This window comes from Lampris incognitus, unplaced genomic scaffold, assembly GCF_029633865.1.
Source record: "Lampris incognitus isolate fLamInc1 unplaced genomic scaffold, fLamInc1.hap2 scaffold_181, whole genome shotgun sequence".
NCBI lineage: Eukaryota > Metazoa > Chordata > Actinopteri > Lampriformes > Lampridae > Lampris > Lampris incognitus.
In genome coordinates, this window is record NW_026611140.1 from 83523 (window position 1) to 100910 (window position 17388).

At 50.9% G+C, this 17388-nt stretch overlaps 1 protein-coding gene across 1 annotated transcript in view; it reads right to left on the reverse strand.

Moving 5' to 3' along the window:
- LOC130132832 (polypeptide N-acetylgalactosaminyltransferase 14-like) overlaps positions 1-16989 on the reverse strand; it is a gene marked incomplete at its 3' end in the record, with an annotated part of 100279 nt that extends 83290 nt beyond the window's left edge. Inside the window, exon 1 of the mRNA XM_056301856.1 lies at positions 16820-16989. Within this exon, the coding sequence (XP_056157831.1) occupies positions 16820-16989 (170 nt within the window). The remainder of the gene's footprint in view (positions 1-16819) is intronic.
- Positions 16990-17388: the final 399 nt, after the last annotated feature.

The window sequence follows — 17388 nt, forward strand, 5'->3', positions numbered from 1 at the left end:
CCCTCCTCGGACTGGCAGAGTGGGGGTGGGGGAAGCGACTGGGACGGCTCAGAAGAGCGGGCCAAGTACAATCGGGAAGAGAAAGGGGGTGGGGAAAAAAGATAACATTAGCAAGTCTCTATTGTCAGGTAAGTATGGGACAAGTGGACAGGAGTGTTAAACGTGCCCTTTAAACACCCCCCCCCCCGCTTAGTGTCTCAGCCAGACTGTGTCCATGACTGTCCGTTATCTACGGCGTCTCTATTGAGCTGGCCGGCTAGTTTAGGGATGGCTACTACTACCTAGGGTAAGTACAGGGTGCTGCTTCCTGCAGGTTGGACCCGGAAGTCGATCAGTGATGTCATCCACCATGGATCATACTAGAAGCTTCAGAAAATACCTTCGTGGTGTGCTTATGGCACACGGTACATAGATAACTGGGTTAAATTGGACTTGTTGAAACATGTCTGACCCTCCTCTTCACTTGTCCCATAAGACAGCGTTGTAAAGCTGAGTCCAGCGGTGATCCTGTGTCCATAATCTCCAAAACGAATCCGGTGAATAAAACGACATCGTAACCGATATGCACGGTGCCGAAAACTGCTAAAAAAAAAGGGAGTTATCCTTTAGCGGAGCGAGAGGAAGAGGAGGGAAAGCTGCTTAGCATCACTGTCAGTCTGTACTGTTGTAGAGCAACAGGGTGCTTCAGAGCCAAGGTTCCACACCAAGGGATTACCCATAATACACCGAAAGGATTTGTTCATTTCACCAGAAGCTTTCTGCCGGGGTTTTTTTTTTTTTGTGACATTCAGTATAAACAGCTCTACCCAGTACTGAAGTCTCACATAGTGTTTTATCCTGTATTACTACTGCAGTACTTGCTTACTTTACTAGTACAGACTCAGCAGAAGTATCCTATTTATCTTGCAGCCATCCCACATTAATGGTGTCAACACTTGTTATATAAGTTAAATAATCATTGTATAAAGTATTACTTGCAGTATTTTTGAGCCCGGTCTCACCAATCTGCGTACAAATAACACGATACTACACATTGCGTGCAGATGATACACCAGTCCTTTCCATGAACTTCTGTGCAAAGCTGATGCATCCAAATGCCACGCATCACCTTGAACGGTCATGACGTCACCAGCGAGGCTCGGTTCGCCCGCCAGGCTCGGTTCGCCTGTGAGGCTCAGTTCACCCGCCCGGCTCGGTTCGCCCAGTTCACCTGATGAGCGGACATCCACAAGAAGGTAAGCAGGGGAAACATCTTTTTTTGTAATTACATCATGGTATTAACGGTAGTATTTTAGTTATTTTATTAACCCTAACCATGACCCTGACCCTAACCCTGACCCCGACCCTGACCCTGACCCTAACCCTGATCCTAACCCTGACCCTAACCCTGATCCTAACCCTGACCCTAACCCTGATCCTAACCCTGACCCTGACCCTAACCCTGATCCTAACCCTAACCCTAACCCTAATCCTAACCCTGATCCTAACCCTAACCCTAACCCTGACCCTGACCCTAACCCTGACCCTGGCTGTGGGTGCCCGTGCTTCTGGTGAACTGGGCTAACTGAGCCTCGCTGGTGACGTCACAGTCGTTCAAGGTGATGCGTGGTATTTGGACGCATCAGCTCTCCACAGAAGTTAACGGAAGGGATTGATGAATCATCTGCACGCAAAATTGGAATTTGGCGTTTGCACTGCACGCAAAGTGTAATACCGTGTTATCTGTACACAGACTGGTGAGACCGGGTGGTCAAATGTCCTGCCATGGTACCGTCGATAGTTGATAGTAGATTAAACCACTAGTTCCCAAATATCTAACGGCTGAGAACTGAACAAAATGTGGACTGTTTCTCCCCTGATGTCGTCTGAAGGGACCAGAGGCACAGTGAAGCGCTGGTCCGTGCACTGCAATGCGTTTCTCATCGGCTCTAAATCCCTGCAGCCCTGAGTCAGACTGAACAGGTGTAGCACATGAGTCGCTAAATAAAATATAAGGTCATGTCATCATCATGGTCAGTGCTATGACCCTGTGAAATAGCTAGTATTTGCAGCCTCGAGGCATCACAAGGTCACCCGGCAGGATAACCGCGTGTTTGGATGTCAAAATCTGAATGAAAAAGAAAAAAAAAATTGCCGGGTCCTATGAGGAACCTAAACAAACTTAATGAAGGATGCTTAACTGCATGTTCTCAGTCAAGGGAACAGGACTTAACAGCTGACTGTTGTTGCCTACATACATACATTCACAAGCACAGAAGGGTTCACACATCATACAGACACAAATTGAAAAATACACACACAAACAGGTGTTCACATTTTCATTTTACACACACACACACTTGCTTGCTGGTAGTCCGTCCAGTCCGATGATGACATCCTCCTCGTTAACGGTGTGTTCTTTGATGACTCTAGAGTCCAATTCTTGATCCACAAGTTTTATTGCATGTTGGGTATATGAAGTGTGAGTAGTGGGGCAGGTGTGGTTGTGTGTCTCCTTGGTCTTTTCTGTTGTTTTTCCACATTCCTCTCCCTTTCCAGCTGTTCTACGCCTCTGTGGCAGATCTCCACCAGTTGGGACGGTTGGCGGCAGCTTGCTCAAGTCTCAAGGGGTCGATACAACACTTCTTCAGCGATGTTTTTAGCGGGTCTTTGTACCTCTAATTCTGACCACCTGCAGACCGGCGGCCCAGATGAAGCTGTCCCTACAGGACTTGACGTGGCAGGCGTTCTTGAGGCATCCTGATGACATGGCCAAGCCAGCGCAGTTGGTGTTCAGTGACCGTGGCTTCTATGCTCTTGCAGTTTGTCCTAGCAAGAGTCTCAGCACGAGGAACACGGCCCCGCCACGTGATCCCCGTGGCTGGCTGCAGACACCTTATGTGGAACCGCTCCAGCAACCTTAGGTGGCGGCTGTATGTGACCCAGGTGGTACAGCTGTATAGGAGAGTTGTGATGCAGACACCTTTGTAAATGGCAATTTTGGTGCGCAGGTGGAGGTGTTTGTTTTGGATGACCTTACGTCGGAGTTTGCCGAAGGCTACCCGAGGCTTGTTTGATTCTATTACGAGTTTCGTGATCAGTGTTGTGGCCCTCAGAAAGGATGCTGCACAGGCATTTGAAAGATGGAGCAACTGAGAGCGGTTGGTGTTCTATAGTGAAGACAGGCATAATGGGTGGGGGGCTGGACCTTCATTGGCGTAACACCTCAGTCTTGGTGGTGTTGACTGATAGACCCAGCCTGCTGTAGGCATTCACAACTGCGGCAAGGATGGTTTGCAGGTCTTCTGGTGCGCGAGCTACAAGAGCGCAGTCATCAGCGTACTGCAGCTCAAGGACCTGCACTGCAGACAACTTAGTGGCTGCCTGGAACCTTCAGATGTTGAAGATGTTTCCATCTAACCTAAAGTCTGTGATCCCACTACTGTCTTCCAGCGAGATGAGGACGTGGAGACGGTTCTCCTCCTCTTCTGATGGCCACTGGCTAGCATTACCGCACCAAATGAGGCCCGCCCTCCTAAACGGAGTTGAAAGTTTTGATTCTAAAGGCTACTGTTTTATATCGTAGCACATCACAGCAAAACATTAGTGCAGGGGTGGTCAATCTTATCCGGAAATGGCCGGTGTGGGTGCAGGTCTTTGTTCCGACCAAGCAGTGACACACCTGTGTCTCCTAATCAAGTTCCTTGGCAAAGGATCTACTGGTTGATCAGTGGGATCAGGTGTTCGATTGTTTGGTTGGAACAACAACCTGCACACATATGCCCTTTCTGGGTAAGATTGACCACCCCCGTATTAGTGTGCTGTCTGGTAGCATATCGACACACATCCCCGGTATTGTACGGCGCTTATTATTTCCCTTACCATCGACCTTCGACTAGCAGTCTGTCTAAAATCCTTGTTCCATCACAGACACACTGAAATAATAAAAAAAAGTCTATATGTACAAAACTGGACCAGTAATGTATTTTCTCCATCAACTTGCATTTCCTCGGCTTCCCGGAAAAGACCTTTTGTGTTGCATTGTCTGCCCACCAGCGTGCATCAAGATCTGAAACAACATCACTTAGAGCTGCACGGCGCCTGATGTGGCCTCTCGTCATCCGAACACTACACTGTCACCACCGCCACTTTTTCCACTTCAGTTTTCGTTACTAATCATTTGCCACGTCTCACTCTCATGGTCACTTCAGCTGTGAACATATGACGAGGGTGCGGGGCGTCCGGGTAGCGTAGCCATCTATTCTGTTGCCTACCAACATGGGGATCGCCGGTTTGAATCCCCGTGTGACCTCTGGCTTGATCGGGCGTCCCTACGGACACAACTGGCCGTGTCTGTGGGTGGGAAGCCAGATGAGGGTATGTGTCCTGGTCGCTCCACCAGCACCTCTGCTGGGCAGTTGGTTGGGGCGCCTGTTTGGGGGGGGGGGAGGATAGCATGATCCTCCCACGCGTTACGTCCCCCTGGTGAAACTCCTCACTGTCAGGTGAAAGGAAGTGGCTGGTGACTCCACATGTATGGGAGGAGGCATGTGGAGGTCTGCAGCCCTCCCCGGATGGGCGGAGGGGGTGGAGCAGCGACCGGGACGGCTCAGAAAATAGGGTAATTGGTGAAGTTACAACTGGGGAGAAAAACACCGAACATTTTCTTCTTCCTTTTTGGGGGGGAGGGGGGGATTCCCCCCCCTTTTCCCCCCCATTGTAATTTGCCAATTACCCTCTTTTTCCGAGCTGTCCCGGCCACTGCTCCACCCCCTCCGGCCTCCTCCCATACACGTGGAGTCGCCAGCCGCTTCTTTTCACCTGACAGTGAGGAGTTTCACCAGGGGGACGTAGCGGGTGGTCCCCCTCCCCCCTGAACAGGCGCCCCGACCGACCAGAGGAGGCGCTACCAGGACACACACCCACATCCGGCTTCCCACCCGCAGACACGGCCATGACAGTAGGGACGCCCTTCCAAGCCAGAGGTAACCCGGGTATTCGAACCAGCGATGGCCGTGTTGGTAAGCGGCGGAACAGACCACGGCGCCACCCGGACGCCCCGCACGTTTGATTCTTCAGTGGTTCCGTTACGTCTACAGCTCATTTCCTTCTTAGAAGCCGTGTGACTCCCGTCTGTAGCCCTTCGTCTTCAGCATCGTCCCACCGTCTGCTGTGGCGTTCATGTATCAGAAAATAAAACGTTTATATATCAGAAAATAAAACGTTTATATATATCAAAAAGTGAAACGTTCCATTAATGTGTCATCCTCCGTTGTGTCGCTGGGCATTAAAGCACTTGTATTGTGCGGCATTGTGTGCGCGCCGTGTGCCGCCTGTGTGGTATCACAGTCTATTGTCTCGCATGGTGCTTGGATCTAATCCCTGGTGCAGCGCAGGCACACCAGCAGGCGCAGGAGGCTTCTGCTGCTCACAGAGATAATAACACTGGAGTGGAGGGGTTCACACACACACACACACACACACACATACACACACACACACTGATATGAACACACATGCACACGCACACACGCGCGCACACACAGAAAACCCCCCAAACGATGCAAACACAACACACACACACACCGATGCAAACACACATATATAAACACACACACAAAAAACTGATATGAACGAACACACACACACACACACACACACACACACACTGATATGAACACACATGCGCACGCACACACGCGCGCACACACTCAAAACCCCCCAAACCGATGCAAACACAACACACACACACACACCGATGCAAACACACATATATAAACACACACACAAAAAACTGATATGAACGAACACACACACACACACACACACACACACACACACTGATATGAACACACATGCGCACGCACACACGCGCGCACACACTCAAAACCCCCCAAACGATGCAAACACAACACACACACACACACACACACACACACAGACAAACCGATGCAGACACACATATATAAACACACACACACACACACACACACACACACACACACTGACATGAACACACACACACACTGATATGAACACACATGCGCACGCACACACGCGCGCACACACTCAAAACCCCCCAAACCGATGCAAACACAACACACACACACACCGAAGCAAACACACATATATAAACACACACACAAAAAACTGATATGAACGAACACACACACACACACACACACACTGATATGAACACACATGCGCACGCACACACGCGCGCACACACTCAAAACCCCCCAAACCGATGCAAACACAACACACACACACACACCAATGCAAACACACATATATAAACACACACACAAAAAACTGATATGAACGAACACACACACACACACACACACACACACACACACACACACTGATATGAACACACATGCGCACGCACACACGCGCGCACACACTCAAAACCCCCCAAACGATGCAAACACAATAAAAACACACACACACCGATGCAAACACACACATATAAACACACACACAAAAAACTGATACGAACGAACACACACGCACGCACACACACACAAAACCCCCCAAACCGATGCAAACACAACACACACACACACACACACCGATGCAAACACACATATATAAACACGCACACACACACACACACACACACCAATGCAAACACTCACACACATACACACAAACACACATACACACAAACACACGTATACACACGCACACACACACACACACACACAAATTTACATATGTGCAGCTGTAAGTATTCATACACATAAACGCGTGCAAATTCACACATACACTCACACACACTGCCTGTACACACACTGATACACACACACACACACACACACACAAAAAGAGCAACAGGCAGGCACGCACACACACACACACACACACACGCGCGGCCTCTCAAGCTGTGCATGTGGTAATTATCTCTCCTCGCAGCAGCTCGTGGCGACACCCATTTTCTCGTCCTCCTCTTCGTCCCCCTCCTCCGCCTCCTGACAATCTCCTCTCCGGCCTCACACTCACCCCCTCTTCTTCGCTCCCTCTCTCCTCCTCGTCGCTGCTCTTTCCTCTCAACCCCCCCCCACCCCCACCCGGCACGCTCCCTGCCCTCCCTAAGCTGTCTATAGCGCTCTTCTCATCTTCTCATCTCTTCCTCCTCCGCCACCACCCTTAATCCCTGACTCTCTTCCTCCTCCTCTTCCTCCTCCGCCACCACCCTTAATCCCTGACTCTCTTCCTCCTCCTCTACCTCCTCCGCCACCACCCTTAATCCCTGACTCTGTTGCTCCTCACTAACTCCAGCTCCCCCCGACCCCCTCCCACCCACACACACACACTTGTTTAACACAAGCCACGTGTCTGCCGAGCGGGAGTCTCCTCCGTGCAGTTATCCTGAAAGCATCTGGTGTTGGTGTCGTTCAGGCTGCCGACAACCACAGAAAGAGGAAAACAACTCCTCTCGGAGAGGAGACGCACAACGCTGGGAGCGCACAACACACAGTTCATTCTCACAACCAGAACGATCGATAACACTAATAACACCATGTACATCCGTTTCTCTTTCTTTCTTTCTGTTTTTTTGGGGGGAGGGGGACCCCCAACTGTGACCAGCCAACTACCCCACCCTTTCCGAGCCGTCCCGGTCGCTGCTCCGCCCCCTCCGCCCGACCCGGGGAGGGCTGCAGACTACCACACGCCTCCTCCCATACACGTGGAGTCGCCAGCCGCTTCTTTTCACCCGACAGTGAGGAGTTTCACCAGGGGGGACGTAGCGCGTGGGAGGATCACGCTATTCCCCCCCTTCCTCCCCCCCGAACAGGCGCCCCGACCAACCAGAGGAGGCGCTAGAGCAGCGACCAGGACACACACCCACCTCCGGCTTCCCACCCGCAGACACAGCCAGTTGTGTCTGTAGGGACGCCCGACCAAACCGGAGGTAACGCGGGGATTCGAACCGGCGATCCCCGAGTTGTCCAGAAAGCATCATCGCTGTGGCCCGGACCCGTCCCACACCCGACACTTTCGTCCGGTCCACATACCACGTGGAACGGCGGCACTTGGGCAGTCCGCTCTCGTTCGCAAGACCTGGGCCAGAACCAAGCCATAGCGATGCCGCATGTGCCACATATTTGTTCAAAGGGTGGTCCATATTTGTGTTGTGATATTTGGGCCATATTCACCGTTCACCACACGGGCCACTTCAGGGCCACATCCAGACCACATGTTGCCCAGAGCACCGCGTCTCCGCCAGAAAAGGCCCACGTGATTTGGCTTATTTGGGCCATATTTGCTATGATACATGTGGGCCAATTCAGGGTCACATCCATTTTGCCGGGGCCAGAAGAAGACCATCAGTGCCGCACCACTGCCTGGAGTGGCCCACATCTGGACCGCCAGTGCCACATCACTGCCTGGAGTGGCCCACATCTGGACCGCAAGTGCCACATCACTGCCTGGAGTGGCCCACATCTGGACCACCAGTGCCACATCACTGCCTGGAGTGGCCCACATCTGGACCACCAGTGCCACATCACTGCCTGGAGTGGCCCACATCTGGACCACCAGTGCCGCACCACTGCCTGAAGTGGCCCACATCTGGACCACCAGTGCCACATCACTGCCTGGAGTGGCCCACATCTGGACCCCCAGTGCCGCACCACTGCCTGGAGTGGCCCACATCTGGACCACCAGTGCCACACCACTGCCTGAAGTGGCCCACATCTGGACCACCAGTGCCACATCACTGCCTGGAGTGGCCCACATCTGGACCCCCAGTGCCGCACCACTGCCTGGAGTGGCCCACATCTGGACCACCAGTGCCGCACCACTGCCTGAAGTGGCCCACATCTGGACCACCAGTGCCACATCACTGCCTGGAGTGGCCCACATCCGGACCGTCAGTGCCGCATCACTGCCTGGAGTGGCCCACATCCGGACCACCGGTGCCGCACCACTGCCTGAAGTGGCCCACATCTGGACCACCAGTGCCACATCACTGCCTGGAGTGGCCCACATCTGGACCACCTGTGCCACATCACTTCCTGGAGTGGCCCACATCCGGACCGTCAGTGTCGCATCACTGCCTGAAGTGGCCCACATCTGGACCACCAGTGCCACATCACTGCCTGGAGTGGCCCACATCTGGACCACCAGTGCCGCACCACTGCCTGAAGTGGCCCACATCTGGACCACCTGTGCCACATCACTGCCTGGAGTGGCCCACATCCGGACCGTCAGTGTCGCATCACTGCCTGAAGTGGCCCACATCTGGACCACCAGTGCCACACCACTGCCTGGAGTGGCCCACATCTGGACCACCTGTGCCACATCACTGCCTGGAGTGGCCCACATCTGGACCACCAGTGCCACACCACTGCCTGAAGTGGCCCACATCCGGACCGTCAGTGCCGCATCACTGCCTGGAGTCGCCCACATCTGGACCACCAGTGCCACATCACTGCCTGGAGTGGCCCACATCCGGATGCTGTCTGGGCGGGAGGCAACGGAACAGACCACTACGCTACCCAGACTTCCGAGCCGGACTACTCTGTCTGAAGGCGTCCCCCTAACCCTGCGCCCAGACCCGGGAAGCCATGAGCAGCGAGGGTAAAACGGCACTCACCCAATTTCACCGAGAGATGCTCCTCATCTGCTCCTCGTCACCGTGGTGGCGGCAGCAAGCGGCGCCGGGTTGAAGCTGAGCGGAGGTTAACTTTATGCAAATTAGCAATGACGCACCAGAGGGGCAACACAACGCAGACGTTAACGTCTTGCAGCTACTGACTGAACCAGGAGACAGGATAAGGACACAGCCAGGAGACGGACACAACCAGGAGACGGGATACGGACACAACCAGGAGACGGGATACTGACACAACCAGGAGACGGGATACGGACACAACCAGGAGACGGGATACGGACACAACCAGGAGACGGGATACGGACACAACCAGGAGACGGGATACGGACACAGCCAGGAGACGGGATACGGACACAGCCAGGAGACGGGATACGGACACAACCAGGAGACGGGATACGGACACAACCAGGAGACGGGATACGGACACAACCAGGAGACGGGATACGGACACAACCAGGAGACGGGATACGGACACAGCCAGGAGACGGGATACGGACACAGCCAGGAGACGGGATACGGACACAACCAGGAGACGGGATACGGACACAACCAGGAGACAGGATACGGACACAACCAGGAGACAGGATACGGAGACAGGATACGGAGACAGGATACGGACACAACCAGGAGACAGGATACGGACACAGCCAGGAGACAGGATACGGAGACGGGATACGGAGACAGGATACGGACACAACCAGGAGACAGGATACGGACACAACCAGGAGACAGGATAGGAGACAGGATACGGAGACAGGATACGGACACAACCAGGAGACAGGATACGGACACAACCAGGAGACAGGATACGGAGACAGGATACGGACACAACCAGGAGACAGGATACGGACACAACCAGTAGACAGGATACGGAGACGGGATACGGACACAGCCAGGAGACAGGATACGGAGACGGGATACGGACACAGCCAGGAGACAGGATACGGACACAACCAGTAGACAGGATACGGAGACGGGATACGGACACAGCCAGGAGACAGGATACGGACACAACCAGGAGACAGGATACGGACACAACCAGGAGACAGGATACGGACACAACCAGGAGACAGGATACGGACACAACCAGGAGACAGGATACGGACACAACCAGGAGACAGGATACGGACACAGCCGAACCTGCGGCGAGCGGCGAGCTTCCTGGACGCCCCGCCACGTGTCTGGCGTGGGCGCAGGGTAACAGGATGCAGGGGCCATGTAACACAAACCCACCGCCACAACGCCACCCCCGCCATGTCCTCCAAGAGACACATGAGAGCCATCAGCCCTCTGCCCCCATCCTGACACACTCATGTGTGTAAGCGTATGTATCACACACACACACACACACACACACACACACACACACACACACACACACACACACACACACACACACTTCTCCTTGTGCTGATGTCAGCTTAACAGTCAATCTTCTCTCACGGGAAAACCAGCAGATGATACCGGAGATCACACACACACACACACACACACACACACACACACACACACACACACACACACACACACACACACACACACACACACGTAGAAACAGATGGCTTCCACACACAGAGCCGTACACATGAACTTGCTTGGACACACAGGCATGCACACACACACACACACAGATACACACATACACACAAGTGCATGCACTCGCACATCCACCTACAGCAACACAATCCTTTAGACGCACATGTGCACCACTCCATAAACACGCACACACAATCACACTTGCTTGCCCTGACTGTACCACACAGCCGACACCGAACAGCTCCTGTGTACAAGTCACGGAATTGATTTCTTTTGAAGTTACACACACACACACACACACACACACACACACACACACACACACACGCACGCACACACACTCACACACACACACACACACACACACACACACACACACACACACGATTCACACACATCCAGACTTCCCAATACAACACTTGTGCAGACAAGCAATGAAACAGATGTTAGCTGCTTTTGCTAACCGCTAACCACCAGATGCCGGCACAAGGTGTAGCCACGGTAGCTGTAACACAACACAACACAACAAACTCAGGTAATACACCCTGAAACCTTATCACAAGGTGTAGCCACGGTAGCTGTAACACAACACAACACAACACAACACAACACAATAAGCTCAGGTAATACGCCCTAAAACCTTATCACATGTTGTAGCCACGGTAGCTGTAACACAACACAACACAACACAACAAACTCACATAATACACCCTGAAACCTTATCACAAGGTGTAGCCACGGTAGCTGTAACACAACACAACACAACAAACTCACATAATACACCCTAAAACCTTATCACATGTTGTAGCCACAGTAGCTGTAACACAACACAACACAACAAACTCACATAATACACCCTAAAACCTTATCACATGTTGTAGCCACGATAGCTGTAACACAACACAACACAACACAACATAACACAATAAGCTCAGGTAATACGCCCTAAAACCTTATCACATGTTGTAGCCACGGTAGCTGTAACACAACACAACACAACACAACACAACATAACACAATAAGCTCAGGTAATACGCCCTAAAACCTTATCACATGTTGTAGCCACGGTAGCTGTAACACAACACAACACAACACAACACAATAAGCTCAGGTAATACGCCCTAAAACCTTATCACGTGTTGTAGCCACAGTAGCTGTAACACAACACAACACAACACAACACAACAAGCTCAGGTAATACACCCTAAAACCTTATCACATGTTGTAGCCACGGTAGCTGTAACACAACACAACACAACACAACACAATAAGCTCAGGTAATACGCCCTAAAACCTTATCACATGTTGTAGCCACGGTAGCTGTAACACAACACAACACAACACAACAAACTCACATAATACACCCTAAAACCTTATCACATGTTGTAGCCACGGTAGCTGTAACACAACACAACACAACACAACACAACAAACTCACATAATACACCCTAAAACCTTATCACATGTTGTAGCCACGGTAGCTGTAACACAACACAACACAACACAACACAACACAATAAGCTCAGGTAATACGCCCTAAAACCTTATCACGTGTTGTAGCCATGATAGCTGTAACACAACACAACACGACACAACACAACACAACAAGCTCAGGTAATACGCCCTAAAACCTTATCACAAGGTGTAGCCACGGTAGCTGTAACACAACACAACACAACACAACACAATAAGCTCAGGTAATACACCCTAAAACCTTATCACATGTTGTAGCCACGGTAGCTGTAACACTACACAACACAACACAACACAACACAATAAGCTCAGGTAATACGCCCTAAAACCTTATCAGAAGCTTTTCATTATTTGTGTGGGCAGAGGGTTTGGCCGATGCGCCCTCTTTCCACCACCACGACACACTTTCATACCTCGGAGGGACCACGTGTACCAGAACCCCCCCCCCCCCAACAGCACCTTTAGGGGAATGGTGGCGTGCTGAACATTGACGGAGCGATCCACCTCCATTCTTCTCATCCCGTCTGTCGGCACACCCGGATACGGTTCCTACAAGCGTCCGGAGCGCGAGACCGCCGCTCTCACGATTAGCGAGCGCCTTGTCTTTTTTAGGGCGGACGCATCTATTCAAACAGAAGAGGATGCAGCCGGAGAAGGAGGGTTTCCATCTCAGTGTGCAATTCCACTTCTTGCCGGACAAAAGGATTTCAGTCCGGCGGATTTTCTGAGACAGAAGAGGAATTTGGTCCATGATCGAAACGAGCTGCCGTGCTGATAAAGAAGTAGTGGCGAGCGTGTTACCCCCGGCTCGGTCGGGCGTCCCTGCAGACACAATTGGCCATTTCTGTGGGGGGGGGGGGGATGTGTCCTGGTCGCTGCACTAGCGCCTCCTCTGGTCGGTTGGGGCGCCTGTTCGGGGGGGAGGGGGGACTGGGGGGAATAGCGTGATCCTCCAACGCGCTACGTCCCCCTGGCGAAACTCCTCACTGCCCGGTGAAAAGAAGCGGCTGGTGACCCCACATGTACCGGAGGAGGCATGTGGTAGTCTGCAGCCCTCCCCAGGTCAGCGGAGGGGGTGGAGCAGTGACCGGGACAGCTCAGAGGAGTGGGGTAATTGGCCGGATACAATTGGGGTGAAAAATTGGGAATAATAATAATAAAGAATTACTGGTGAGAGCTACGTCAGGGTTGACACCTCCCACGCTTCCGGTGTGTGACACACAGCTTCAACTTCAGCCTCACGCCTCCCAAACCCTTCTCACACCAAAACCAAACCCTTCTCACACCAAAACCAAACCCTTCTCACACCAAAACCAAACCCTTCTCACACCAAAACCAAACCCTTCTCACACCAAAACCAAACCCTTCTCACACCAAAACCAAACCCTTCTCACACCAAAACCAAACCCTTCTCACACCAAAACCAAACCCTTCTCACACCAAAACCAAACCCTTCTCACACCAAAACCAAACCATTCTCACACCAAAACCAAACCCTTCTCACACCAAAACCAAACCCTTCTCACACCAAAACCAAACCCTTCTCACACCAAAACCAAACCCTTCTCACACCAAAACCAAACCCTTCTCACACCAAAACCAAACCCTTCTCACACCAAAACCAAACCCTTCTCACACCAAAACCAAACCCTTCTCACACCAAAACCAAACCCTTCTCACACCAAAACCAAACCCTTCTCACACCAAAACCACACCATTCTCACACCAAAACCAAACCCTTCTCACACCAAAACCAAACCATTCTCCCACCAAAACCAAACCCTTCTCACACCAAAACCAAACCCTTCTCACACCAAAACCACACCATTCTCACACCAAAACCAAACCCTTCTCACACCAAAACCACACCATTCTCACACCAAAACCAAACCCTTCTCACACCAAAACCACACCCTTCTCACACCAAAACCAAACCCTTCTCACACCAAAACCAAACCCTTCTCACACCAAAACCAAACCATTCTCACACCAAAACCAAACCATTCTCACACCAAAACCAAACCCTTCTCACACCAAAACCAAACCCTTCTCACACCAAAACCACACCATTCTCACACCAAAACCAAACCCTTCTCACACCAAAACCAAACCCTTCTCACACCAAAACCAAACCCTTCTCACACCAAAACCAAACCCTTCTCACACCAAAACCACACCATTCTCACACCAAAACCAAACCCTTCTCACACCAAAACCAAACCATTCTCCCACCAAAACCAAACCCTTCTCACACCAAAACCAAACCCTTCTCACACCAAAACCACACCATTCTCACACCAAAACCACACCATTCTCACACCAAAACCAAACCATTCTCACACCAAAACCAAACCCTTCTCACACCAAAACCACACCCTTCTCACACCAAAACCAAACCCTTCTCACACCAAAACCAAACCCTTCTCACACCAAAACCAAACCCTTCTCACACCAAAACCAAACCCTTCTCACACCAAAACCACACCCTTCTCACACCAAAACCAAACCCTTCTCACACCAAAACCAAACCCTTCTCACACCAAAACCAAACCATTCTCACACCAAAACCAAACCATTCTCACACCAAAACCAAACCCTTCTCACACCAAAACCAAACCCTTCTCACACCAAAACCACACCATTCTCACACCAAAACCAAACCATTCTCACACCAAAACCAAACCCTTCTCACACCAAAACCAAACCCTTCTCACACCAAAACCAAACCCTTCTCACACCAAAACCAAACCCTTCTCACACCAAAACCAAACCCTTCTCACACCAAAACCAAACCCTTCTCCCACCAAAACCAAACCCTTCTCACACCAAAACCAAACCCTTCTCACACCAAAACCACACCATTCTCACACCAAAACCAAACCCTTCTCACACCAAAACCACACCATTCTCACACCAAAACCAAACCCTTCTCACACCAAAACCAAACCCTTCTCACACCAAAACCAAACCATTCTCACACCAAAACCAAACCCTTCTCACACCAAAACCAAACCATTCTCACACCAAAACCAAACCCTTCTCACACCAAAACCAAACCCTTCTCACACCAAAACCACACCCTTCTCACACCAAAACCAAACCCTTCTCACACCAAAACCAAACCCTTCTCACACCAAAACCAAACCCTTCTCACACCAAAACCAAACCCTTCTCACACCAAAACCAAACCATTCTCACACCAAAACCACACCATTCTCACACCAAAACCAAACCCTTCTCACACCAAAACCAAACCCTTCTCACACCAAAACCAAACCCTTCTCACACCAAAACCAAACCCTTCTCACACCAAAACCAAACCCTTCTCACACCAAAACCAAACCATTCTCACACCAAAACCAAACCCTTCTCACACCAAAACCAAACCCTTCTCACACCAAAACCAAACCCTTCTCACACCAAAACCAAACCATTCCCACACCAAAACCCCGCGACAGCAGCAGAAATGAACAGGGGAAGGTCCTATAATCAGAGTCTTCCTGGTACAGTAACGGTTAAACCCAGAAAGTGACTTTGACTCTAGAGACAGCCGAGTAGTCCGTAACCAGGTGTTTCACATGGGGGTTTCCATGAAGCTGCACCCCAAGTGAATCTGATTGGTGCGTGATGCTGATCTCCGTGTTGATTGGACAGCTGCTCAAATTCACAGCCGGCAACCCAGAAGGCGTTCAAGCTAGCTACACTCCAACTAACCTGGCATGAACCAAGCCAAGGGACACCTATCAATCATGCATTAATTAATTAACACACCCAGGGTGTTTGCAATATTTGTTTTGCATAAATGTTCTGTAAAGTACAGAGTAAATTTAAGCTAGCTCAAGAGAACAGCTGGCTAGCTTACGCTAGCTGTCTAATGTCACGTACATAGCAGAGAGAATGAAAACGATGCTGAACAATGGCATCTGGGGTTTTTTGGCAGCACAGCTTGTTCTATGCCTACCTCACTCCCATGCGGATGCAGAACGAGTCTTCTCAACAACTGGCCTGAACAGAACACGGTGCAGAAACAGACTCGCACTAGACGGGACGCTGTCGTCCTTTATGTGCATCACAGGTCTTCAGATCCACGCTGCTACAAATACGAACCACCGGCAGAAATGATACCAGGCCCAAGCCTGCTGCTTATAGTACTAGGCCAAAATAGGCCTGCGTGTGAGTGTGTGTGTGTGTGTGTGTGTCTTTGTGTACCTGTAGTGCCGTGTGTCCCGCAGGGCCCGGTTGCTGGGGATCCTCTCACTCTCTCTCTGGTTGAAGGCGTACAGGCTGTATGGATTGTCTCCTGGTCGCCAGCGCCGCGCGCTCAGGTAGCCCCGCTCATCAAAACCCTCCAACAGGTCCTCCCACTCTGCATCGGACATCTGTCAATCAATCAATCAATCAGTTAGTTAATCAGCCTGTTGACTGCTCAATTCATTGATCAACCCTGTCAATCATTCAACTGATCCGAGAAGGTTGAATCAGTTCATCTGGAGCTGTTCTGCAACCTGGTTCACCTCTCTGTGATGTTCTTACCTGGATTATTGAGCATGCATCAGGACATTCAACTGATTGATACCTCGGTCATTAATGTTTTATTTCAACAGTCATTTAATCAATCAATTTAATAACTTGTCAGCCAAGGAAGCCTAAGTGATGGTTGTGAGAGTTTTATGTTGTAATGGCCTTGTTTCAGTATCATAACCTGCTTCGAAAAAGTAATAAAAGTTAATGGAGGTCAGTCAATCAATTATGAATCATATTATTACAAATAAATTGAC